Genomic DNA, 26,533 nt, shown 5'->3' with positions numbered 1-26,533 from the left:
CGCTCTTAAATTCTTTTGAAAAGCGACAGTCTTACTTCTTGAACTCAGGATTCAGTGAAAACAAATACTATTCAAGATCATTGTTAAAAAACCCATTTAAGTCGATCACGCTATTTTCCCCGGGTGGGGGGACTCAAACAAACCCTGTGTCGTGGGAGGGGAGGGACGCGGTATCCCTTATTGTCTCGAGCTTTCCGACATAAAAAAGAGCGATGCACAAGCCTCAGTCCAACCTATTGGCGAAATTTAGTCCTCGTTTGGGTTAGTCGTTAAGCTTGTTGCGTGCGTTATATGACTAGCAAAACGCCACTGAAAAAAATCGTTTTCTTATGTTGCCTTCCAAACAGATCGGACATTTTAAAAAATGCTTTTATCGATTCTGAGTACAAGATCAGTTTAGAACAGCTACTTCGATACGCAAGTGAGTTCATTGGTACGTACGTGAACATTCGAATCCTTTGTAAGTAGATTCAGCTGTATCGTTAGTTTTTATTGATATCTTGTCAGATACTAATTTACATGTTTGATTTATTGACCCAATTAGTAGGGTCAGGCATATGTTACACGGAGGTTGCAATGTAGGCCGATGTCTTTTCCTGCCAGGCTCAGTAGCGTGGGTTGAAAGTCGGCCTGATGCCAAGGATTTTTGTAAATCGGGTCGAAATGCGTCCGCTTAATCATCATCTTCTTTGGCGAATTGGGCCAGATCAGTACATGTTAAATTAAATTAGTCTTGCTTGAATTTTACTGAGTTTAAAGCGAAAACATAAGAAATACTAATCATTCTCTCCTCTAGTTATTAAACTGAAAGTGTATTTAAAAAAAGCCGGTTTCAAAAGCCATTTTCCTTTTTTGTTTACTAGCATGACCATTCGTCGTATTCGTTTGCATGCCTAACCTTTAGCTTGCTTTAATTCTGAGTAAACATGTAACAAGCAGCTAAAAATATAGCATATTTTGTGAAAATTTATGTGGTTCAGCGACAAGGACTCGAACCACGGTCTCCGGTATTCAAGGCAGACATAATCATGATAACCGCTTCTCCACTTAGTCTAAGCAGCAGCGAAGCTGCATTGTAGAAGTATATAGCCGTGCTATTTCACCCGTTCCTACTGTAGGTTCGCTTGTGTTAGTTAATGTTAAGTTCATGTCATGTATTTGCAGTGGTCTTTGAGTTTGGCGTAGTTCTCTTGTGAGTGTAAGTTGTTTACCTGCGCATGCGCCACTTCAATAGTTTATTCTCAAGGGTCCTCTTCTCCATAACTTTTGTAGACTGTTCACAGTCCCCCTATTTTTCCGTGGCATTCTCGAGACCGGTACGGTTCGATGGAGCTGCCGCCATCTTGGTTTGTAAAATCGAGCGCGATCTGGGAAGAGTCTAAACTCCCGAGGGGAGGGGAGCGGAGTTGGGAGGCGGCGGGAAAAATAGGGAGACTATAACAGCTTCTCACTGTCTCGTGTTCGAGGGGCGTGCCGAAACTTTGTCGCCTCGACTAATTGAATTAACTAAAAAATATACTCCCCAGAGATAAACATGTCAAATTGAAGGAAATACGAAAGTCCTTGTTTAATACAGTACAGTTTCTGTACCATTTCGAAACAAAGTACAGTTGTCAAATAAAATAAGGTTGCGAAAGTCTTTCGAGTGAGGATAGGCATGGAAATACAGTACAGTACACAAGCTATTTGCAAAGTTATACAAGCGGAACACATAGAGCGAAGCTAACAGCGAAACCTCTTTAGATACGTGCCGCATTTGTAACATTTGTTTTCAAATAGCAGTCGGCGATTTCGGGAAGCAAAACAAGTACATTTTCACATAAAATTTGTTTAAGATCCCGAAAAGAGCTGTAGTTGCCAGCATTCCTTTAGCCGATCTTTTAAAACCGATCTTGGAGTTGAAGTTGATCCACAAGATCAGACAAGATGGACAATCCTGACGTGTTTGCAACAGCGCTTGCGACGAAAGCCACGATCAGCAACGTTTCAATCGCTTTGTGTGTGTTGTTTCGCCCCAGAGAATTGTTAAAAAAGTCGTCCCTACAGTTCGTCATCTACTTTAAAGCAGTCCAAAGAGACAGAAAACTGCAGTCTGCCTCCTGCCAAACGTACGCTGATTTTCAACCGTTTTGAGCCAGTTCCGTCCACCGTATCGACCCGTACCGAGACAAATTTTACACTGAACGTTTTGTTAGAAGATGCGAGCGGCGATGAGGATGTTTGTATACTATTAGGCCTCCAAGCCGACGAGACAAACGATAAAAATCAAAACATTCCCCACGATCTTCACAACATTACACGCCAGCCATATCCAGTTTTAGAACTGGCGGTGAACGATACGTCAGTCATGCTGTCAACGCTTCGGAAGTATTATTGTCTAATTGACCAATGAGGTGTTGCCGTTGCTGGTGCAACGGGCCTTTGGAACGCGAGACAGTGAGAAGCTGTTACAGTCCCTCTATTTTTTCGCTTCCCCTCACCCACTATACTAACACCCACTCCCGCTCCCCTCGGTAGTTTAGACACTTTCCCCAGATCGCGCTCGCTTTTACAAACCAAGATGGCGGCGGTTCCATAGAAGCGTACCGGTCTCGAGAATCCCACGAAAAAATAGGGGGACTGTGAACAGTCTATAACTTTTGCCGCTGACATTCATTCACAGGAGATGATTTTTTTTATTTTCATTTGATTGCCCTTCGCTGTATTTGGCTACAGCTATAAAATTATTGTTGTTAAATTTTTAAGAAAGCCCTCTGTAGGGGAAACTTACAAATCGAACCATCCCCTCCATAATCAGGTCCACAAAGTGTTTTTCTTGTTATTTTTAGCGACCATTCTTTAGCTTAATTTTAACTCTTCTTATATAAATCATTGCAACATTAAAACTTTTAGATTTACCGCTGTTATGACGTATAATCTTGTGAATTCATTATTATTGTCGCTGAACAGCTCTTTTCAGGGAGTGTCATTAAAGTATTGTATCGTGTAACGAAAATGATGGATGATGATGATGATGATGATGATGATGATGATGACGATGATGATGACGGTTACGATGGAGATTGTCATGGCGACCACGTTGAAATAGCAACAGAAATAATGATGATGATGATGATGATGATGATGATGATGATGATGATGATGATGATGTTGATGATTATGATGATAAAAGTAACTTGAGCAAACACGATAATTCAAAATTGACTAAATGAAACCATTTCTTTAACAGTTAATCCCACGTCCTCAGCCAAGTTGGCGTTAACCAATCCACAGAGAACAGTGTTGGTGGTGTTATACTCCATAACAATAATCTTTGCTCTCGCTGGAAATCCTCTTCTCATTTACATTGTTACAAGGAGACCTGAGGCGAGAAAACTAACAAGCTTTCTGTTTGTTAACATGGCTGCCGCTGACCTACTGGTGACTATGATCGTCACGCCTGTTGTCATGGCAATGCCTTACACCGGCGGGAGGTGGTTGCCGGGTATTATGGGCCACAATCCCACATCACGTGCAAAGTTGTGTACTTTAGTTTCCATGTTACCATAGTGGCGTCCATTTTGAGTCTGATGCTTATGGCGGTGGATCGGTTTTTGGCAGTTGTCTTTCCTCTTCATCGATTTCCATCATTTCGTCGCCCAAAAGTCCTTACCCTTGTAATCTGGCTGAGCTCAATGATCGTTATGATCCCAGCTGCAGTTTTATACAGAACTGAGGATGTTAACGGAGAGAAAACGATATGCAAAGACGACTTCGGAGATCAAGAAATTGCCAAAACTGTTTTTTTCATGTATCTATTCGTAACCAGCTACTTAGTTCCTCTGTTTGTCATATCGGTTCTATACGGTTTAGTTTCTTGGAGGCTGTGGTTTCAAAAGTCGCCTGGAGAAAAATTATTATCAATGGGTATTGATGAAGAACGCCATCAAGCAGTAAAGAAGATTGTGCGCACGCTCACCATAGTGACCGCTTCCTTTGCACTTTGCTGGCTCCCACCACAGGCGTATCACCTCATTTTGGCGTTTAATCTCCACAAGTCAACTCCCCAATACGTGATGTATATTTGTATGTGGTGTGGACACGCCAATAGCGCCATTAATGCGTGGCTTTACATGCTATTAACCAGTAGCTTTCGTAAGTCCCCTCGTGACGTAATATACATACCCAAAAGTACATCGCGATCGATTTTTTTTAGTGAGGGAAACCTATGTGTGAAGCGCGGACAACTGGCGCTCAGAGGCGTCACTATGTTCACAGTTTACACCACGTGATACGTTTCGTTCACACAGGAAGCACCCACTTCTGTAATATGTTTGTGCCAGAACACAGCTTGGCCTGTCTAGTCTTTAAAACTAGTTATGCAGTTAAAAGCTTCTCGTTTCACAACAATAAACCTCATATGGGAAGTCAACCAGCCCTCCCCTTCCCCCCCTCCCCTCCCCCCCAAAAAAATCTATCTGGCAAAGTGTGAAAAGATAGTGTCAAACTGGATGTCTTGTGTTACGCCTCCGTCCGTCACCATTTTCACACAATAGAAGCGGGGTAGGGATGGGATACTTCCTATAGCTATATATATAATATTGTTTCCGTTAGAAACTTGCTCATAGATTTTTCACTTTGGAAAAAATGTCGAACACATGACCCTTAGTTCTGGAAACGCGTTTGGATTTAAGATCCCAGCTTAAAGATGGTTTTGGGTTTGGTATACAATGGAAAATCCTGGACTCCGTTAAGGACGTGTTCACAAAACGCTGCATTAACTATAGTCAGTCTTAGACAAGATACATGTTACGTTACCTCCGTCGCCCAAGGACTGGATTCTTAAAAAAAAGAACATACGACAGTACTATTCTATCGAGCTTTTTGATAGGGAAAAAATGTGACATAGTTTTAATTTAAACGTAATTTAATTAAGTCACATATACAAGACGCTTTTATGTTGAGCGATTAGGGCTCTATGTAATTTTAGAATTTTTAGATGTAATTGTTTTAATATTTAACAATTATTCCGTGAGCGCGCGTTAGCTTATGAGTATGAGATGAAAGATAGCCAACAAGGCGCGTAGCGCCAAATTGGCTATAATCCGTCCCATACCCAGCAAGCGCGAGTGGAATAATTCTTAAAACAAAAATAACTTTAAAATATTGCCTGATCTTGCTGATTTTGCTTTGCAAGAACAACCAGAAGACAATGGTTCAATGGGTCATATACCATGGTCGCTAAGCCAATCAAATTCCTGGAATTGCATTACACAATGACTTACTCATCTCTGTTTGGTCCCTAAAATCTGCAAAGCACATTGATAAGCCAAGCTACGTTAATAAAAAAGTTGAAGTAGTGAAAATATATGCCCAATTTTGCTACTAAAAAAGAAGAAGAAGAAGAAGAAGAAGAAGAAGAAGAAGAAGAAGAAGAAGAAGAAGAAGAAGAAGAAGAAGAAGAAGAAGAAGAAGAAGAAAAAGAAGAAGAAGAAGAGGCTGTCGACAAGACGTCTTGCCAATGAAATTCACAGACTCAGCTTTCAGACAGTTTCTTTGCAGTGTATGTTGAACATTTATCAAAGCCTGTTTCTTTCTCGCCGACAGCCTTGGTTCGTAGCTTGTGCACGTAATAAAGATTTAACTCACTCGCAGGTAGTCAACGTCCGATTGATTGTGTTTGTTGTTTTCGGCGGCAGGTCGCTACTTCTTTTAAGTTGTTACTTTGGAAATTTTACGGTTAATTGAATGTTGCGAAGCGGGAATGAGCTTACTGGACCGAAATAACAATGTACTTGCCATTAGATTAACTGTTGTAGTGATTACCGCGTTGGAATGCGAAGCCGAAGATCAGTGGTCCTAAGCTTAGCCTATTCTATCGTCCTGCTCTTTACCACTCAGGTGTACTGGTGAAAGAGCGCCGGTCCATTTCCCCCCGCAGGCTAGCCGTCTGGCCACGAGAGTGCTTGCTACCACCTACCCACCTACCTACCCACCTAAGTACTAAATAACCTGCCTACAATCTTGGACTATTGAAATGAAAAATTAAGACAACCCCACCTCCCATAGTTTCAAAGATGGAAAGTGGCACATTCTGCTTTGCGCGCGCTGGAATTCATTATTCGTGATTTTGGAGGGAGGGGAATTAATTTCGTATATTATCCTGTGGCTCTTCACCCAAACCTGGGCAATATATGATTATGTTACGAATACGTCATCGATAGGATATCTTTACCAGTTCACAGACATTTGTGTGTAAGGGACTTTTGGTAAACAATAGATGAACAGAGAGATATCCTAAACGAATTGCACTACAGTATGAATAACTCGCAAGGTAAGTCGAGATCTGATCTTTTAAGAACTGAAACACTTTTAGATATATGCATGGTGGCCCCGTTTTCAAAATTCAGACATTGTTGAACATACACCAATCTGCGCAGATTCGCACACGGCGGCCTCCCATTGCATAAATGGAAAGAGCATTAACACGCGACGCAGATTTGAACTCAATAAATATAAACTACTCATTGGCGTCTTTACGACGAAAGTCTACAACAATCGACGGAGAATCCCTCGTCTGTCATTTGCGCTTGTCGACCTGTATGCTGGCGTCTAAGATCTAAAGTTCCATTTAGTCCTAAATTAAACATGTTAAGCATGCTGCCCTGGGTCAAGTGTGACAATTTACTTACGGATACACGAAACTTACGAAAATTTTGATGGCCAAATGGTTGATTTTTCAGGGTAACAGATCAAATTAACTTTGTTATGCATCAGAAATGTTTGAATATATTGGCACTCAGCCTTGATTCAAGTGTAGTATTAACTGGAATTCTGAAAATTTGTCAAAGGGATGTTCGCCCTCAAAACTTAGTCTACACGTGTGTTTGTCAAACTTCTCAGATTCCACCCTTGTTAAGAAGTTATAATTTTCTCTCCTATCTAGGTAAAGAAGCTGTACAAATCGATACTGGTACATTTTTTTTAAATTCATTTTTATACCAACTTGTCATAGAGAATGACGGCGTCATTATCAGCTTAATACTGTCAGTTCCGTTCGACAATTTCCGCTGTTCGGCTAAGATGTAATGTTGTGATAAATTTTGAGCTCACAGCGAAAATATCGTCCAGAACAATTTTTGTGCTGTATAAAAAGATTGGAAAAAAGGGGGGGGGGGGGGGGGGTTAGGGAAGGAGGAGGGAAGTGGAGTGGGGACAATGAAACTAAAATCGAGCTGAAGACAGTACCCTCACTGATTTTGAAATTTTACTTTAATTTTTACCGTTGAAACTGTATTAAATTACTTCCCTTAATTACTGTAGTTTTGACCTCTAATGCGGTCACCCTTTACTAAGTCCCAGAGAGCTGTTTCTATTGTCTTGACCTGTTTAAAACAGTCCCTTTTTATGAGAAAACCACTCAACGAACAATAGCAACGAATAGCCTGCCAGATGATTGAACTTCTAACGACCTGCAATACTTTTTATTGTAAGATCTACCTGGGCTTAGTGTTTTATTTGTCCATTTTATACTATGTTCTCCTTTGTTTTTCCATTTTATCGTTGCAGTTTCTTAACCGACTAAGCTATTTTGTGAACGTTTTTGTTCATTAAGTTACCAAATGTGAAATGAAATGGCGTAGTTTTATTGTGATTGATGTGTACACTGGAAAAGTTGAAAAATTTACAGCACATGTAAATTGCAATTTACATTATGTAAACCTTAGTTTACATGTTTTGAAAATTTTAATTTACAAGGTGAGTACTTGTAAAACATAATATACATGAAATTTACAGTTTTACCATAATATGGGAAACTACTGTAAATATTATTTACATGGTCCTTTTTTGCAGTGATTATTTGAGGAACATGTAAATATACTGTAAAATATATTACACATATTTACAGTATCTTCTTTGTAAATGAGCTGTAAAAATTGCTTACAAGATCGTGTAAATAACATGTAAAAAAAAGCGTTTACAATCGCTGAAAAGTAGTACTTGCTTGACGCTGTAAAAAGCCTGTAAATCGAAGAAGGGGGACTAATTAATTTGACCCTGTAGATCGAAAAAGGGGAATTGAACTGACTCTGTAAAAAGCCTGTAAATCGAAAAAGGGGGCCTGATTTGACTCTGTAAAAAGCCTGTAAATCGAAAAAGGGGGTCTGACTTGATTCTGTAAAAAGCCTGTAAAGCGAAAAAGGGGGACTGGCTTGACTCTGTAAAAAGCCTGTAAATCGAAAAAGGGAGACTGGCTTGATTCTGTAAAAAGCCTGTAAATCGAAAAAGGGGGCCTGGCTTAATTCTGTAAAAAGCCTGTAAATCGAAAAAGGGGGCCTGACTTGATTCTGTAAAAAGCCTGTAAAGCGAAAAAGGGGGACTGGCTTGACTCTGTAAAAAGCCTGTAAATCGAAAAAGGGGGACTGGCTTGATTCTGTAAAAAGCCTGTAAATCGAAAAAGGGGGCCTGGCTTAATTCTGTAAAAAGCCTGTAAATCGAAAAAGGGGACCTGACTTTATTCTGTAAAAAGCCTGTAAATCGAAAAAGGGGGACTGGCTTGATTCTGTAAAAAGCCTGTAAATCGAAAAAGGGGGCCTGGCTTGACTCCGTAAAAAGCCTGTAAATCGAAAAAGGGGGCCTTGCCTACTCGCTGTAAAAAACCTGTAAATCCAAAAAGGGTGCACTACTTTGACTTCTGAAAAACCCTCTAAATCGTATATTGGTGCCTGGCTTGTCGCTGTAAAAACCCTGAGCGCATACCATTTAAATAGAATTTTCGGTAGATTTCTTTGGACAAATGGAACTGCACTAATTGAACCGTGAGCGTGATTCATTTTGTCAAAAATTCTGGAATTTTCGGTTCAGAAGCAAATGGAACGGTAATTTCCTGAAAGTTCATCTCGAAACAAGACCGGTTCATTGAAGTGGAAAAAAACCGTTCCTCTTGACACCTGGAAATTTCGGAAATTGAAACCGAAATTTTGGTATCATTAATTGCATCCGAAGTTTCTGGTGCCAGTGGGCTGGGTCTGGGTATCAACAAAACATGGCCGTTTTACCGTGAGGAGCCTGGAACTGGTAAGTGTGGACAAATTCCCGAAAAGCGCCGGTCTTGTACCCAGAGTCTTCAGGCTTTTTGCATGTTTTTGACTGGGGCAACGCCGGGGACTAACCGCTGGCCAAAGAACCTGAGGACTCTGGGTACGAGGTTGGTAAAAGCGGTAAAAGCGAGAAAAAGGAAGAAAAACGGTGGTAAGCTCAGCTCGAAAAAGGGGGACTGGTTCATCCCCAGGTTTTTAATAATTCTCGGTGCCCTGGAGTTCTGTCAAAAATGGCTTTCTTCAAAGACCTCTCTTTGAACTATGACTTCAGGTTGCAAAGACGAGCAGAACTAGCAGAAAGGTGAGATAAATAGTTTTTTTTTATTATCAACACTATAATCCCAGGTGGAAATCTTATTAAGATCTTGTAAGATCTTGCAAGATCTTGTAAGAATCTTGTAAGAATGAAAATAACACTAAGATCTTAATACGATCTTGTTAAGATTTGTTAAGATTACAGATCTTAATAAGATCTTACGGCACTTCTTTATAAAATCTTAATACAAACTATACAATCTTCAGCATTTTAAGATCTTATAAGCTCTTACAAGACCTTACTAAATTCTTGTAAGATACTTGTAAGAATCTTGAAAAAATCCTCAACCTAACAATCAATAAGATCTCAAAAAAATTGAATAAGATCTTTTCCATTTCTTAAAATTTTCTTATTAAGATCTTATCAAAATTTGTGACAAGATCTTATAAGAATTCTTGTTAAGATCTTACTATGAATTAAAAATAAGATCTGAAACAGATTTTGATAACATCTTACCAATTTCTTAATGTTTTCTTAATAAGATCTTAATCGAAATTCGTACCAAAATCTTACAACCATTCTGATTAAGATCTTACTACCTTACAATTATCTTGGTAAGATCTTAGCATCAATACCGGTAATTAAGAAAAAAGATCTTTTATAAACAGTTTCTATGAAGATCTAGTAAAAAAAAAACCTTCTGTTACCTCAATTCTTTATTAAGACCTCATAATATCTTACAAGAATCTTGACAGGATCTAAGAATAAATGCCAGCAAGACTCTCACACTGACTGTGATAATCTCTTTACATTAGTGACATCTTGTACATCTTAATACTGTTTTCTTCAGTGTCCTAAGTTGATAAACGCTATGTAGACATGTGTGTTTCTAAACAAAGGCTTAAAAGATATGACTGTTAAGACTTACAGTTTGCAGTTTACAGATTGTATTCGCAGTAACTTAATGCACCGTCCAACACTGAAACGCATTTGTCGTGAAAACACTATTACTAACAAACCTTCTTTGATGAATCTAAACTCCATTTAATGCCAAAAAGAACAACAGTTCTTTGAATCATAATTCCTAAGATTTTCATGTACAATGCTAGCTTTTAAAATGAGGAAGAAAACGTGGATATTCGATAAACGTGGGCCGGAATCACACTGAATCACAGCAACAACACCGGCAGCCATCTTGGATTTCATTCAGACTGAGAAGACTGGGCACCATTTTGGTCAGCAGATATGCCACTGCAGGCTCGGAGAAAGACCGTTTCATGTTAGATTTTAGGCGGGATTCAAGTATACAGCACGCATTTCCTCTGGATTTTACCTCTGTAAGCTAAAAAAAATGATGGCTTCAAGCAGCAAACTGTGGACAACCACTTTTTAGAAAGAGGTAAGTTTCGACACCAATCATTTTGCGAAAGACTGCATGAAAATGTGTGATCATCCACGCAAATTACAGACAACATGGATCCATGCAGACAACGAGCATGCATATGTGCTTCTTGAAGATTGTTGAGGTGGTCATTCCCCATTTAGTTTTTTTATGAGGCCTTTGAAAACGCTTTTATGGAGTAATTTGTAGCTGGGTTAATATCATGACAGTCTTGGTATAAGCTGAAAACGTGAGTGATCGATCTTGATTTGGCGTGAAGATCAGTTTATGATCTTCGTGGAGTGTATGGCTCATTTTACTCAGATCAGGAACTAACAATATTGTTACGGGTGAAAAGCTCACTGCAACATTGTCTAAAAAGTTAATGACAACCTAGCCAGTCACTGTGATCACTCAGAAGAACTGACTTAAAGTGCACAATTTTTGGTTTTACTGTAGATTTTCAACTCCATTTTGTAAATTTTTGGGCCATTCCATTTAATATCTGCACCCCCCCCCCCCCCCCGCCCCCGTTCCCTATTGAGGTACTGTGAAATCTGAGGGGGAGGGAGGGGGTCTTTAAGAGTTATTTCTGAGGGGGCATTTATATCGGTATCTTTGAACTCTTTCTTTTTTCCTGAGGGGTAATGTGTCGGCACTTTGATCTTAATTTCTAAAGGGGTCTTGAAAAGTTATTTCTGATAGGGGTAGACACAAAAGCCCTCAATAGGGGGGGGGGGGGGGGTGGGTGCGAATAATAAATGGGATGACCCAATGTCAAGGTCGAGACTCAAGACTGCAGCTTCAGAGTTAAGTCACCAAATCCTGCTCAATAAAGTCACTTATATTTATGACTGTTGGAGTCTATTTTAACTGATTTAATTTTGTTGTAAATCGTGACTTCTGCTACTTCTACTCAGGAACAATAATACTAAATAAAATTTTGTAACTTTAATAATGACAGTATTTGATCAGTGCTTGATACCATAGTTCTTTAGTTGAAAATAGCAAGCAAAATAAAGGGAACACTAAGTAACAATTCTTTTGATCAATGCAATCATGTTTTCTTAAAGAGTACAATGTAAGTTGCACTGTCCAGACATACATCTGTACAGTTAACAATGAAATAATCATTATAATAATCTTTTTGTATTTGAGCTTGGAATTTTCTTTTTATATCAAAGCCACTTGTAAATTTAGACTTGGGTTTCCTATCAACAAGACAGCCAGTTGTCTGAGTTGTCTGCATGTGCTACTACAAAACATTGTGAGAATGCTGACTGAAGTAAGAGAATGAGATAACACTGTGTACTCTGGTCAGGACATAAGTTAACATGACTGTCTTATTTTCCTGTACAGGTCCCTCTAGCCCTGGAGGTGCAGCTGAATGAAATGTGGGAGAAGATTAATTTTTCAATATTTTATTAATTTTATAAGTTGGAGCTGGCAAGCAACACTTGCAAAGTGAAAGCATCCATGATATTTTTTTGAGCCACCACAAATTGTCAAAGTGCATGTTTAGAGCCAGTTGAACTGAGTGATCATCTGTGAGTTAAATGCAGACCTTGTGAGAAAAAAAGGGTTTATTTTTATTTTTTAATGTTAATTTACTTATTTTAGCTCATTTTTTTTACTCAAGATTCACTTTATTTCTTGAAGTCAAAAATCAACGAAGTGCTTGTATTTTAAAGGTAGTGCATTTTGACCCAAAATTGTGGTACCCGAATGACACTGCCTCTTTGCTCTCTGTGTAAATTTTCTGGGACACAATCAAACCAAATTGAGTGTAATAGGTTCACTTATTAATTTTTGAGGATAACTCAGTTTCCAGTTCAGTTAATTGCATGATTTGTAAATAAGGGGGACAAAAAATGATCACTAAATGAAATAACAGGTTTTCTATAGATCATATAAACGGTTTTTTAAAGTCTTTGTTATAGTAATTTCACAATTTTATGGTGTGAGACCTTCTAATAAACTGTTGGTCAAATCTTGATTTTGTGTCCTACATGTATGATACCTCTTATGATGTCTTAAGCTTGAGATTGATTATTATATCTTGACTATCGACTTTAAGTTCCTTACTAAGATTCTTATCAGATCTTACCAAGATCTTGTAAGAATCTTTCAAGAATCTTGTAAGAATCTTGTAGGAATCTTACAAGTACAGTACTTGTACAGCACAGCACACTGTTGCGTGCTTCTGTTGTCGTCAAAACCTTAAATCTTGTTATTTCATGTTACTTGTTGTTTTGTAGAATAATGTATGGAAAGAAGTGTACCAGAATACATGGCCCACATGCATGCCATGCATCCAATTACATTTACATACATGTAGCCATTGTCATTGCTGCACTTGGCTTTAAAATACATGTCCAGCTTTCTATCATGTAACTGTTTTTTATATATGACAGCCTTTATTCAGTGGGTGTTCATTTTCATATCATTATTATTGTTCTCTAACAAGTGTTCCCTGTTTACATGGGGGAACCAACTCTGAATTCCAAGAGGAAGCAGGCAGAACAGTCCACTACCCACAAGGAAAGAGTATGTCCATTTCTTATTTTACTTAGTGGTCTTTTCCAACTTGTTTTTAACCGGCTGCAGCAAAGTAATACAGTAAAACCTGGATTTAGTGAATTAGAGAATGCTCTAATGTAAACAAAAATTCACCAATGAAGGATTTGTGTATGCTAACTCAGTAACTGTACACTTACCTGTTCAGCTTAGTGTCTAGTTGTGGATATTCACATGACTACTTGTGTCTTAATAATGTTCATGCAAATTGAAACTTGTTTTGTCAATCATTGTCATGCTGTTGGGTTTTCAAATGTATAAATTTGTGAGTGGCAATCTTTTCAAATGAAGTAGGGCTGCAACAACACATATACGTCTTCTCATGGTATGAAATAAAATTATCTTGAATCAGAGAAGCACATGCTTATAAGCAGGAATGGTTTGGTTTTTCATTTGTTTTCCTATCACAATGGAGAACTTGGACTAAGCAATATTTAAGACAGCAAATGGCAAAATTTGAAGATAAGGAAAAGTAATTTTGGGATTTTGGTTGCTGCTCACCCAATAATGATTGTCCACACAAGATGGTGTCTGTGCTTACAGTGTAATACAGGTTTGACTGTTCATCAAAATTATTATTTTTTTAACTTTTTGGCAGGATTCAGCTGAGAATTCCACCAAGAGGCTTAAGCAGACAACATGTACTAAGGTAACCCTCTTATTTAAATATTTAATCAGTGTAAATCACAATACTTTTTTTAAAATAATCATAATACTTTCACTAATACCTTGTTTTAAATGTCTTGTTGTTACGATCTTGACGAGACTGCTGCTAACCAGAAGGAAGCCAAAGAAGATGACAACAGTAAGGTAAGAAAGCATGTACATGTTGCTCTAGTGGAATTAGATTTTAGTCATGTGGGTTGTCTACTTTTTTGAAAACATTTCATTAGTTTGAATATTAAATTATTAAAAACATTTGTGTTGGGATGAAGTTTGGTCATGCCCACTCCATGGGGGTCTAGCATTTGACCCTCGTCACATCGAAAAGACAGTGGAATGGCCCTTAATCTATTTCTGGGACCATAAATTAAAAGCTGTGGAAGTCCTTTCAATGAGTCCCAGCAATGGCTGGAGCTCCAGTAGGTATTCTGTTTTGAATCACCAGCTATACAGTATTTTGCCCAGTTCTGGTCTAAATCAAACAAGTCTGGGCTTCTCATAATACAAGATTTTTATGTTAAACTGGAGGACAGTCATAAGAAGGCCAAATTTGTTCTGACCTGGGCCACTAAAGCTGCTGTTACACATTGAAACTTTTAGCTGAAACTTGTGTGCAATGGCGCTGTGAAACAAGTTTCGGGAAGTGGTGTTACACGGTGAAACTCTTTTTTTTTTTTTTTTTCACTATTGCAACCGTTTCGCGCCGTTGCAGAAGTAGGAAGCTGTTCTACTTTTCATGAAACTTGTCTTGCAACAGAAGTTTGAAAAAGTTTCACTGAACCGACCATGTTACACTGTGCGAGAATGAGTTGGAGCTATTAAAGACAGGTTTTTTTTAAGTACACAGAAAGTTGATTTTAAGGACATTCCATCCACCACCACATGGGTTTGATGTTTTAAGTAGTCTCTCATGGGGGTTGAATTGCATTTTTTATGTCTTAGGTAGTAAGTCGTTATCCAGAAGCAAACTAAAGCCTGCACAGCTGTCGATCAATAGTTTGAAACTCTACAAAGTCTTTTTTAAACAACGCTGTCAAAAGAATACATAAAATCTCTCCCACTAGTGCTTTTATTATCGAAATGAATAATTTGGGAAAAATGTACTCATCAAAAGGGAAAAATCAAATTACCATACATGTGTATTTTGTAGGCATAATCCAATACAACAGAAGTTATGTCACAAGCCCTTATGAAACATATTTGCTCTTCTTGTAGGTTGCCAAAGATAAGGCCATTATGGTTGCTCTTCACTATCTAAAGGCCAAGACCATACCAAGTGTACAATCTAAAGTACTGGAAAACAAATGCAAACACTTTTGCATTCTGTATAAAAGCACTTCAAGTAAAAGTGATTTGTAAGGTCCTTAGGACAAAGGGTTTATGAACAAAATAAATTATTGTGATAAGAAAGGATAATCACTGCAGATAAGGAGTCATCTGGTGGGGAAAATTAGGTTGTTTCCATGCACGTCCTAGAAAGCTACTGTAATTTACCTTTTTTAACACTGATGAACATTACATAACCACTTTGAGATACAAAATTTATCTTGTAATAAAAAATATTGCACCCATTCCCTGTGCTCACTTGTGAAAATATTTTCCACAGTCAATGATAAAATTACAATTATTTAAAATATTTAACTACATGAAGAAATTCAATTAATTAATTAAAATATTTTCAACAGTCAATGATAAAATTTCAATGGCCATGAACTTTCCTCTATTTAATGAATAATGAAATGAATTCAGCAATAGTTATGAAGATTATACTGTATTTATGAGAGTATTGAACTGTTTTAACAAAGAAAAATAAGTTTTAGCAAGCTGCATGTATTTATTGCATCATTGTTTTTGATGTTGTACTGATTATTGAAAATTTCAGTGATCAACATTGTTATTCATGGTGATCAAGAAACTTTTTATACAGATACAATGTAGGTTTTAAAAAGAACCTTGCAATTAAAAACAAAGGAATGAAAATGGTGTTTGATTAATTGTTACTGTCAAATGCCTCTTGTGATTTATGGGGTCAAATTCTTCTTTTTTTTCAAATTTAAAAAGTGTATGAAAAACTCCCTTTTTACATTTACAGGCTTTTTACAGAGTCAACCCAGGCCCTCTTTTTTGATTTACAGGCTTTTTACAGAGTCAACCCAGGCACCCTTTTTTTATTTACAGGCTTTTTACAGAGTTAAGCCAGTCCCCCTTTTTCAATTTACAGGCTTTTTACAGAGTCAAGCCAGGCCCTCTTTTTTTATTTACAGGCTTTTTACTAAGTCAAGCCAGGCCCCCTTTTTCAATTTACAGGCTTTTTACAGAGTTAAGCCAGTCCCCCTTTTTCGATTTACAGGCTTTTTACAGAATCAAGTCAGGCCCCCTTTTTCGATTTACAGGCTTTTTACAGAATCAAGTCAGGCCCCCTTTTTCGAGTTACAGGCTTTTTACAGAATTAAGCCAGGCCCCCTTTTTCGATTTACAGGCTTTTTACAGAATCAAGCCAGGCCCCCTTTTTCGATTTACAGGCTTTTTACAGAGTCAAGTCAGGCCCCCTTTTTTGATTTACAGGCTTTTTACAGAATCAAGTCAGGCCCCCTTTTTCGATTTACAGGCTTTTTACAGAATCAAACCAGGCCCCTTTTTCGATTTACAGCGTTTTTACAGAATCAAGCCAGCCGCCCTATTTTATTTACAGGCTTTTTACAGCGACGAGCCAGGCCCCCTTTTTCGATTTACAGCGTTTTTACAGAGTCAAAGTAGTCCCCCGCTTATGATTTACAGCGTTTTTACATAGAAAAACCAGGCCCGACTTTTCCATTTACAGGGTATTTACAGCGACGAGCCAGTCCCCTTTTCTATTTACAGGGATTTTACAGAGTAAAATCAGGTCCCCGTTTTTGATTTACAGAGTTTTTGCATGGTCAAATCACAGTCCCTTTAGGAGATTGACAGAGTTTTTACAGGGTCATGGCAAGATTTACAACCTATTTACAAGGTCAAACGCACTCTCTTCCAAAATTTACATGTTATTTACAGGTTACAGGCACTTTTTACATTCTTTTTACATGATCTTGGCTGTAGTGTCTTACAAATTTACAGGATGTTTCTCACTTTTTACATGTTCTATTCATAATATTTACAGTTTCTTTACAGTATCTTCTGAGATCCTGTAAAAAGGCATTTTAGCCGTAAAATGATAATTACAGTATTTTCCAGGTGATTTACATGTTATTTACATATAAAAAGGAAAATTTACAGTGCATGTAAATTTATCATTTTTTCCAGTGGTATTCTGAGCAACCTGTATATAGCGGTCCCTTAGCAATCATTTTCTTTTATTCATCCGTCCATTATATTACCTGACATTATACAAAATTGAGATATATCTGCTACAAAATCAACATATATAATGGCTGGAGATCTTAGCAAGCTCTACTAAGCTTTTCTAAAAAGATCCCCATATTTTAATAACTGTAACTTAAATATATAGAGCAGATGGATATAATTTGAATACAAATATAAAATTATATGAAATAATTATATATAATTCCCCGAGAACGACCGCTTAAGGCGGGGGTACACCCGAATTTGAGTGAAATTTGAAGAGGTTTTAAGAATGGATAGAAGAAAGAAAATGATTTTTGGAACACTAACAGACAGTTGATACCCACGCAAGAGCACCCCGGGTTGCTAGTGGACTAACTATTGCTAGGTATCCGCCTATTAATTATTAACTACAAATTCTAATTTTAAAACTTCACTAAATCTACAATATTTCTTATTTCTCTTACTTTTACTACTCTTTTGAGAAAAACTATCTCCTCCCAAATATACCTAAAAATTACAAAACACCCCAAAACATTGATTTGTGTAACGAGCGTAGGGTTTTTGTTTAACGCGAACGAGATATTTCCGTTGAACCGATTTTAAGGTGGGGCTCTACCTGAATTTGAGTGAAATTTGAAGAGGTTTTAAGAATGGATAGAAGAAAGAAAATGATTTTTGGAACACTAACAGACAGTCGACAACCACGCAAGAGCACCCCAGGTTGCTAGTGGACTAACTTGGTATCCGTCTATTAATTATTAACTACAAATTCTAATTTTAAAACTTCACTAAATCTTCAACATTTCTTATTTCTTTTAATTTTACCAATCCTTCAAGAAGAATTATTTCCTTCCAAATATACCTAAAAATCACCCCAAAATTCATAAAACACCCCAAATCATTGATTTGTGTTATGAATGGAGGGTTTTTGTATTACTTGAAATGCAAACAAGATATTTCCATTTGACCGATTTTAAGCGGCGTGAAAACGGCTTTCAGGTGAACCCCCACCTTAAGCGGCGTGAAAACGGCTTTCAGCTAGACCCCCGCCTTAAATATAGGTTCGACTGTATACAGTCCATACGTTGTCTCCCAGTACCGTCGGGGGAAACGCTAAGAGGGAATTCCATAACAACCTTGTTCCTGAACTGTATTTTAAAATTATTATTGTATTCGTCAGCAGATATTCCCAGTTCTGACCCGAGCCCTCTGCAGATCACGGTGCTTTACTCCATAACAATGTTTTTGGCTCTCACAGGAAATCTGCTTCTCATTTTCATTGTGGCGAGTAAACCTGAGACGAGGACATTAACTGGCTTTCTGTTTGTTAACATGGCTGTCGCTGACCTACTGGTAACGTTCATCGCCATGCCTGTTACCATGGCAATACCTTACACCAATCTGAGATGGCTCCCGGGTATTCTGGGCCAGATCACGTGCAAAGTTGTGTACTTCAGTTTACATGTTTCAATAGTTGCGTCCATCTTAAGTCTGATGCTAATGGCGGTGGATCGCTTTTTGGGAGTTGTTTACGTTTTTCCTTTTCGTCGATTTCCTTCATTTCGTCGTGCAAAACTCCTTACTGGTCTAGTATGGCTTATTTCAATGATCGCGATGATTCCAGCTTCTTTTTTGTGAGGGATAAAGGAAGGCAAGCCGAAGGGACTGTATTGCCAGCCCGACTTCGAGAACGTGTTTGGAGAGTTCAAGAAAGGCGTGATGGTGTTTTTCACGTATCTGTTCCTACTCGCTTATTTGATTCCACTTCTGGTGATTTCAGTGTTGTATGGAATGGTTTGCTGCAAACTTTGGCGCCAGAATAGGTCTTTGGGACCAAACGTATCAGCTACTCTTGAAAGAGTGCAACGTCATGAAGGGACGAAGAAGATTATACGCATGCTCGTCATAGTGACCGCTGCCTTTGCACTTTGCTGGCTCCCAGCGCAGACTTATCATCTCATCATTGCGTTCAACATTGATCTTCATTTCTACCTTCCTCGCTATGTGTTCTTTGTCTGTATGTGGTGTGGACACGCTAACAGTGCGCTTAATCCTTGGTTATACATGTTGTTAACCGATAAACTCCGCGTAGCCCTGCGCGAGGTATTACTCCGAAAAGGCTAGGCTTAAACCCTGCGATGACTTTATAAACTTAGCAAGGACCACGTCTAAAAACAGGAGCAATTTGTAACTGGATCTTTGTGTAGATCAGGATCAGCAATGGACTAAATAAACAACTTGAAAGAAGCAAGGCTGATCGAACAGCTAGTAGTTTAATGACGAAACTTTTGGATGCAGGGGACCACACGACGCAACTGAAATAAATTGTTTTGAATCTGTTGCGTTGCCGGATCTCTTGTAGTAGAAACGACTTGCCAGACGTCACTTAACGTGTAAATAAACTAAACTGTTTGCAGGACTGACACACGCCTTTTTGATATTTTTCATGGTAACTTAAAAAACGTCAGTTAAATCCAATTCAGACAACGACCTTTTTTATCGCAAAACTAAGCCTGTGATCTTGTTAATCCTTTTCCTTTTTTCGCTTTGTAGAGTGTTCACTCCGAATTTTTGTCGCCTAGTCTATTGTCCGTTGCCTTGAGTACAACTCCTGATTTGACTACGAGGAAGAACCTTCGTAATTCTGATAGGTTTTTAAAACAGTTTTAAAGGGACGCACATCTGAGTAAACAAGAGAGCCTCGTCGTAAAATGTGCGTGTTCTGCTGATGTAAAATGATTATATACTGCTCTTGACCCAAACGTTAAACCTTAAACTCGGTAAATAAATGATTATTTTCAGCTGATGACGTCATATACAGGGCATGTTCACCAGTTTACAGACGTTTACCGACATAAATTGTAGGTGAGCGATTGGCAAACAGCGAGGATAAAAACATCCTGAAGGACTTGCACTATGAATGCCTCAGAAGGTCAAGGTAGGTCTAGATTTGATCTCAAATGTTTCAGTTCTACCAGATAGATGGTGCTAAGTTTGTTATTCATATATAGTAAAACATGCGGCACCGTATGCAGATTTACACGCGCCCATTTACTGGCCCTTTGCATAGCGCATAAGTACAGACACATTTAGCACGCCACGTTGATTTGACTGACTCAGTTAATAGCGGCGCCTTAGCGCACCCATTAGCCTGAAATTAAACGATGTCAAGCATGCTCATGCGACAATTCGAGACAATTTACTTTACAACCCTAGCGAAACTGACAAGCACAACACTCAAATATATCGCGTTTTAGAGGGTGATAATTTTGATGTTCAAGAATGGCCAACAAAAGCTGGCGCCGTTGTATATGATACAAAGACTTGATTTTATCGTCACTTAATTAGGGTGGTGAAATTCTTAAAAATTTGCCAGAAGGAATGTGTGCCCTCAACAATAAAGTATGCACAGATCGAATTTCTCAAATTACACCTTTTTTTTATATTTTTCTCTTCTGGTAAAAAAAAAAACTGCGTGGATCGATATTGATGACTTACAACTGCTTTCAATATCAGTCTCTTGGTATAGGAAATGCCTTTTGCATCCATTATCTTGTTATGTTGTATACTATCAATGTATAATCTAACCACGAGACAGGTACCCAATTGTTCATTTCGCTGGATATCCGACGCTCGGAAGGTCTTAATCACCTCAGAAATTCGGTTTTGTAATCAACGAAAATCTAAAGCTCAAAACTTCGATTCATTAGAAAACTAATTCCTTTTGTTTTAGGAGGGGGCTAATATCCCTTTTAAAATGCGAAATAAGGTCAGCTCGCATTTTTGTAAACCCGCAACAGCTCGTAATTTTCTGAATGACATTCCGTTGTTAACCTTTCGGCAACGTAAACGTTTAGCTAAAGCTTCATCCCAACAGATCAAATTGTATTAGCTCACACAGATATGTCTTTGACGCAAAACGACCTTGGAAACAAAGGAAACAGCATTGTATATTGAATGTGCTCGCTGGGTGCCCTCGATAAGGCCACGCGATAGTAATATAGTACACACTAGACTGCTTTCAGATTAAAATTTTGTTTTCATTCTTTAATCTTTATTGCCTTTCCTTTGACCTGCTTGGATAGCTGGATCGCTTTGCAACTGTTGTTTGTTATTGTTTCATTATTATTTGAATATGTTATAGCTATATATGTTCTTACCGCAACAATTATCGGCTTAATACTGTCAGCCGTTTCTTAAGTAATCCCTCAAGTAATTTCCGCCGCTCTGATAAGATATTATACTGTGGTCTCTGGAGGTCACAGCAAAAGACGAATAATATAAACAGACAGGAATGCGTGGGAATAGAACATAAATCTTGGATCTACCAGCAGACAGCTCAGTGACACTTTACTTCATATTGATATACGGTTCATGAGCTGTCTAGATCTGTTGATACCTCGAAGCGTCAAGTGAAATATTAAACGGAAATTCCATACGAGATTTAATCCTTATTTCGATTCTTGAACTCGTGACGGTTTAATTTACAGAGTCAAATTTATTGAACTTATCTGTGCCAATCGATTAACTTCTGAGTCTCAATGGACTGCTTGCAGATTGTTCCTCCCTCGAAGTGTTTGAAGTGGTAACACGCAGCGAAAAATTGGGACGAGGAAGATTGGGACTAGACGAGAGCAGCGCGCACTCGCAAGCGGTTGTTTCTTGAAGAAGGTTGGACAGCTTATGATGTTTACACAGCAGTAAAAGAAGTTTATAAAATCCAATTAATGCACGCCTCAAACACGGGTCATTTGCTTCATACCTCCACTAGACGAACGAGGGCTTGTTGAGGAAATAGTAAATTTTTAAGTTATTTTAGAGAGCTAGCCATGACAACAAATGACAGCTAACCGCTTTTAAATCAGTGCTTAGGTCTAAATAGTGTAGATGATCAGAGCTAAACTCCAAAAACGGACGTTCCCTACACAAATTTAGCTCTATTCTTTCAGCTCTCTGTCTAATAAATGGGCTTCTGTTCTCGCTTACGTCAAGGCTATCGAGATTAAGAATACTACATTGTGTAAACACCATAAGGTGTCCCGCCCTGTTTTGGAGTATCCATTCTAGGAACAACCGTGAAGGCTAGAGAAACCGTCTCTCTCCAATCCGTTCTCGTTCAATTTCCTGTTAAAGCTCACGCTTGACGGATTAATTAGCCCTCAAGGAGAAAAGAGAGTCTGCAAGCAGTCTAGAGTCTTAAAAAGTGCAGATAAGATGATAACGTACGACGATTTAAGTATCAACTCCAAGTATCAACTCACACATTCTCAACACTACCGTCCATGATTTCTTACACGTCGGTTTTTATATTCTCTCACCGCAATATGTTTCTGAGTCCCCGGACACGAAGAACGGACGGTGCTTTGGCATTTGCTTTTTTATGGCATTAAGATTCTAGTGGAACTAAAGGAAAGAGAATCTTGCGTTGCAATTTGCTTTTGATGTTTAAAATTTGTGTACTTGCATGCACAGAGGGAGTGCAACGTTACCATGAAACAAACCCAATGATTTAACTTCGGACTCCTTTGACTAAAATAGATTTCTTTTTGTTGCTCATCTGCATTCATTGTAATAAATTATTTATTCGACAGATATTCCCAGTTCGGACCCAAGCCCTCTTCAGATCACGGTGCTTTACTCCATAACAATGTTTTTGGCTCTCACAGGAAATCTGCTTCTCATTTTCATTGTGGCGAGTAAACCTGAGACGAGGACATTAACTGGTTTTCTGTTTGTTAACATGGCTGCCGCTGACCTACTGGTAACGTTCATCGCCATGCCTGTTACCGTGGCAACATCTTACACCGATTTGAGATGGCTCCAGGGTATTCTGGGTCAGATCACGTGCAAAGTTGTGCACTTCAGTTTCCACGTTTCCATAGTAGCGTCCATCTTAAGTCTGATGCTAATGGCGGTGGATCGCTTTTTAGGAGTTGTTTTTCCTTTTCATCTATTTCCATCATTTCGTCGTGCAAAACTACTTACTGGTCTAATATGGCTTATTTCAATGATCGCAATGATCCCAGCTGCTCTTCTTTGGGACACTAAGAAAGGCGAGCCAAAGGGACTGTATTGCCAGCCTGACTTTGAGAACGTGTTTGGAGATTTCAAGAAAGGCGTGATGGTGTTTTTCACGTATCTGTTCCTACTCGCTTATTTGATTCCACTTCTGGTGATATCAGTGTTGTATGGAATGGTTTGCCGCAAACTTTGGCGCCAGAATGCGTCTTTAGGATCTAAACTATCGACAGCTCTTGAAAAATGGGAACGTCATGAAGAGTCGAAGAGGATTGTGCGCATGCTCGTCATAGTGACCGCTGCCTTTGCACTTTGCTGGCTCCCAGCGCAGACTTACCATCTCATTCTTGCGTTCAACATTGATCTTCATTTCTCTCTTCCCCGGTACGTAATGTTTGTCTGTATGTGGTGTGGACACGCTAACAGTGCTTTTAACCCCTGGTTGTACATGTTGTTAACGAATAAATTCCGCATGGCCCTGGGTGAGGTATTACTCCGAAATAGGAGTGAATCAATTCTTAGCGATAGGCCAATGAGAGGACGATCTTCAACAAAGTTATCTATGATCATAGAAAGCGTCTCAGTGCAGCGACTTCCTGAAATACAGATCCACCAGGAACTAGAAAGTTGCTTTCTTAAAGTCTCCGAACTCGAGGAAACTATTGTTTAAAAGAGAGGATAATCGTTTTACTGAACTCATAGCAAGTAGATCACTCCCGGCTAACTATGCCGCTTTACGCAACCACCTATTTTGTCGGTTATTCAGCAACTCCGGTTATTCTCGTGGTTGAAAACGATTAATACTGCCACGTCATTAATGCAATCAGCGACTACATTTTTGACCGGACTGTAAACCGTTTACAAAACGCTTTCGCAAATATTCGGCGACTTTCGTGTGTGAGCTAGCGGGCTGAAAAATACACCTGGCAGTATATCGGCGTCTTTAGAAAACGTAAATTTAATATGTGGCTCATTGTTGTTCATCAAGCAAACAAGAGTGGTGTGGGAATTTTGTCATCTCTGTGTAGTTTGTCAGAAATAGGGCCATGGTCAAAAACACCTCACCCCTCCCCTATTGCGGCTTAATTCGACCCTGGTTCCTCGTGTTGACTGCTCAATGTGGTCTCTCGTCCCAGTGACGAGCCACGAACTTCATAGCGGCAATTTTGAGGCGCTTTGGTGATTTTGTGGAACAGTTAGTTCTCAAGAGTGATAAGGTATGTGCAATTGGTTTTCAAAAAAAAAAAAAGAAAAACAAACTAACAAACAAACGAAAACAAACAAAAAAAAATGTATGTGGTAGTTTTTTTTAAGATGAGACGTCAGAAATTGGATAAGAAAAGAGCTCGCGTACGTGGGACAATTTGAGGCAGTTTTTAAACGAGTCGGTTGTTGAAACTTGCTCTTGCATTTAATTCAAAATGTACAGGTGTAGAACACATAGACTCAGAATGTTTCAAAACCGGACGAAAACGCGTTTACCCCAATGTTATAATATACAGCAACACCATGAAATGTTTGAACTGCATAATTTAGTAATTTAACGTTTATTTATTGCTCAAATTTTCAGTTTTAGAAATACCATATAAACTAAAATTTTTCCAAAGTAATTGATTCGGCAAATATTATGTCTTGGTGACTCGAAGGAGTCTTATTATATTTGTATCCATGCAGTAGATTTACTGTTTGAAAATTGGTGTTATTGTTATTGAGGTGCAATAGTCGAATAATTCATAATTGTGTCCATTCAGAAGATTTACTGTTTGAAATTTATGTAGTTATTGTTTTCGAGGTGCAAATCACGAAGAACTGATAATTGTATCCATTTAGAAGATTTACTGTTTGAAATTATAGTAATTGATTTCGAGGTGCAAACGCGAATAACTCATAATTGTATCCATTCAGTAGATTAACAGTTTGAAAGTACTGGAGGTACTGTAGTTTACAATCACTAGGAGCAATCACTATTTATAATCATTCAGTAGAACTCTAACTTATGCTTTCATTTGTGCTAAAATGTAGTCGACAAAAATCCGAAAGCAGCTTTTATGAAACCATTTTAAACTGTGTTTAAGTAGACGGCTTTTAAACTGTTTAAGCCTTGGTGTGAATGGGCATAAGATTTGCTGTTTGAAATTATAAAAATGTGTATGCCAATTTATTGTTTCTATAATGCTTAAATATGTTATCATATAGTAATGTCCAGTATCTACTCGCAGCATTTACTTACAATTCGTAATGTCTAGTTTGTAGCTAGTTTTCTGGCGTTTATGACGGACAGACAGACACCTTAATTTAGTTATAAAGCTCAGGGTAGACCCTTCAGGAGCTTAAAAGCACCCTGCTATCAATAGAAGCCCTGAGCACTAAATACATTAATTACAATGTACGTATTCTATAAAAAGTAAGAAAAACTATTTACAATATATCACAAAAGTTATATACAATGTGTTAATAAAAGAAATGAACTATATAACAAGTTAATTAAAAAGAAGCTATTTAGAAAAATTATTAAAAACCATGCGGCAACCATGATAGTAAAAAGATCTCTTGGCGACTTCTGTTCTTACGGCAGGTAGATGAAGCAGATCACGTGGTCTAGTTGCGCGCGTGTGAATCTTGTTGTTAAAAGTAAAAAAGCCTTCAAAATATTAAGGACAACGCCCTTCAATGCACTTCTTTACAAGCTGAAAAACATGTACAATAAAATCTGCAATTCCACAGCGACAAAGCGATGAGTGGAGCCGGATCACCTGTAGACCTGGATCAGCAAATTATTTCAAATACAAAATACTGAAAGCAGACTGATTCTAACGGTGGAGGTGACGAGCTTGATAGAATAAGGCAACAAAGGCTAGAATAACTGAAATATATTTGTATATTTGGGCAAAAATTTGTTTTTTTAAAACAAATATATTTCAGTTATTCTAGCTTTTGTTATTTATTCTATCAAAGTCGTCACCTCCGCCGTTGGGATCAGTCTGCCGTCGATCAGTATTTTGTATTTGAAAAACATGTCCACGACATCTTTCTGCAAGCTGCAATGTTTCTACAATGTTAATGTATGCTAATTAAGTTAAACATGTCAACTTACTATACTAATTCATTACTTGTGGGCTATCCCCTACTCCAGCTTTACAGAGAAGATTTTCAGTCTCTAAGTGTTTCGGAGAATCCAGAGCGGGTGTTTACTATATAAAAGCCAGCCTCGTTCTCAGTCATGCTTGGTGTGCG

The 26,533-nt window shown here is 38.3% G+C and overlaps 1 protein-coding gene, 1 long non-coding RNA gene and 1 pseudogene across 5 annotated transcripts; all 3 read left to right on the top strand.

Annotated features, from left to right (window-relative positions):
- The first annotated feature begins 6,188 nt into the window (after window positions 1-6,188).
- LOC146478824 (allatostatin-A receptor-like) lies at window positions 6,189-25,845 on the top strand. Of its 3 annotated transcripts, none has more exons than XM_085111563.1 (2): window positions 6,189-6,313; window positions 22,873-25,845. In XM_085111563.1, the coding sequence occupies exons 1-2, from the start codon at window positions 6,298-6,300 to the stop codon at window positions 23,967-23,969; spliced, it is 1,113 nt and encodes a 370-aa protein (XP_084967689.1). In that variant the 5' UTR covers window positions 6,189-6,297; the 3' UTR covers window positions 23,970-25,845. The 3 variants fall into 3 exon arrangements, with proteins under 3 accessions (XP_084967689.1, XP_084967687.1, XP_084967688.1); XM_085111561.1 differs by lacking the exon at window positions 6,189-6,313 and adding an exon at window positions 20,126-20,219; XM_085111562.1 differs by lacking the exon at window positions 6,189-6,313 and adding an exon at window positions 20,166-20,213.
- On the top strand, window positions 6,203-19,405 carry LOC146478825 (allatostatin-A receptor-like; annotated as a pseudogene). Its single transcript, XR_014865052.1, has 2 exons — window positions 6,203-6,313; window positions 18,465-19,405. The product of XR_014865052.1 is annotated as an allatostatin-A receptor-like (transcript).
- LOC146478826 (uncharacterized) lies at window positions 10,001-14,751 on the top strand. Its single transcript, XR_014865051.1, has 4 exons — window positions 10,001-10,735; window positions 12,077-13,264; window positions 13,893-13,943; window positions 14,060-14,751. It is a non-coding gene; the product is annotated as an uncharacterized LOC146478826 (long non-coding RNA).
- Window positions 25,846-26,533: the final 688 nt, after the last annotated feature.

This window comes from Pavona decussata, unplaced genomic scaffold, assembly GCF_977016875.1.
Source record: "Pavona decussata unplaced genomic scaffold, jaPavDecu1.1 SCAFFOLD_62, whole genome shotgun sequence".
Taxonomy (NCBI): domain Eukaryota; kingdom Metazoa; phylum Cnidaria; class Anthozoa; order Scleractinia; family Agariciidae; genus Pavona; species Pavona decussata.
The sequence above is the reverse complement of the archived record's forward strand: the minus strand, read 5'-3'. Positions and strand labels throughout refer to the sequence as shown.

Excerpts from the sequence above, each read along its gene's own strand:
- LOC146478824 (XM_085111561.1), top strand. The coding sequence starts at position 20,198 with ATGAATGCCTCAGAAGGTCAAG. Across the intron at positions 20,220-22,872 it reads GAATGCCTCAGAAGGTCAAG|ATATTCCCAGTTCGGACCCA; the intron begins GTAGGTCTAGAT and ends TTTATTCGACAG.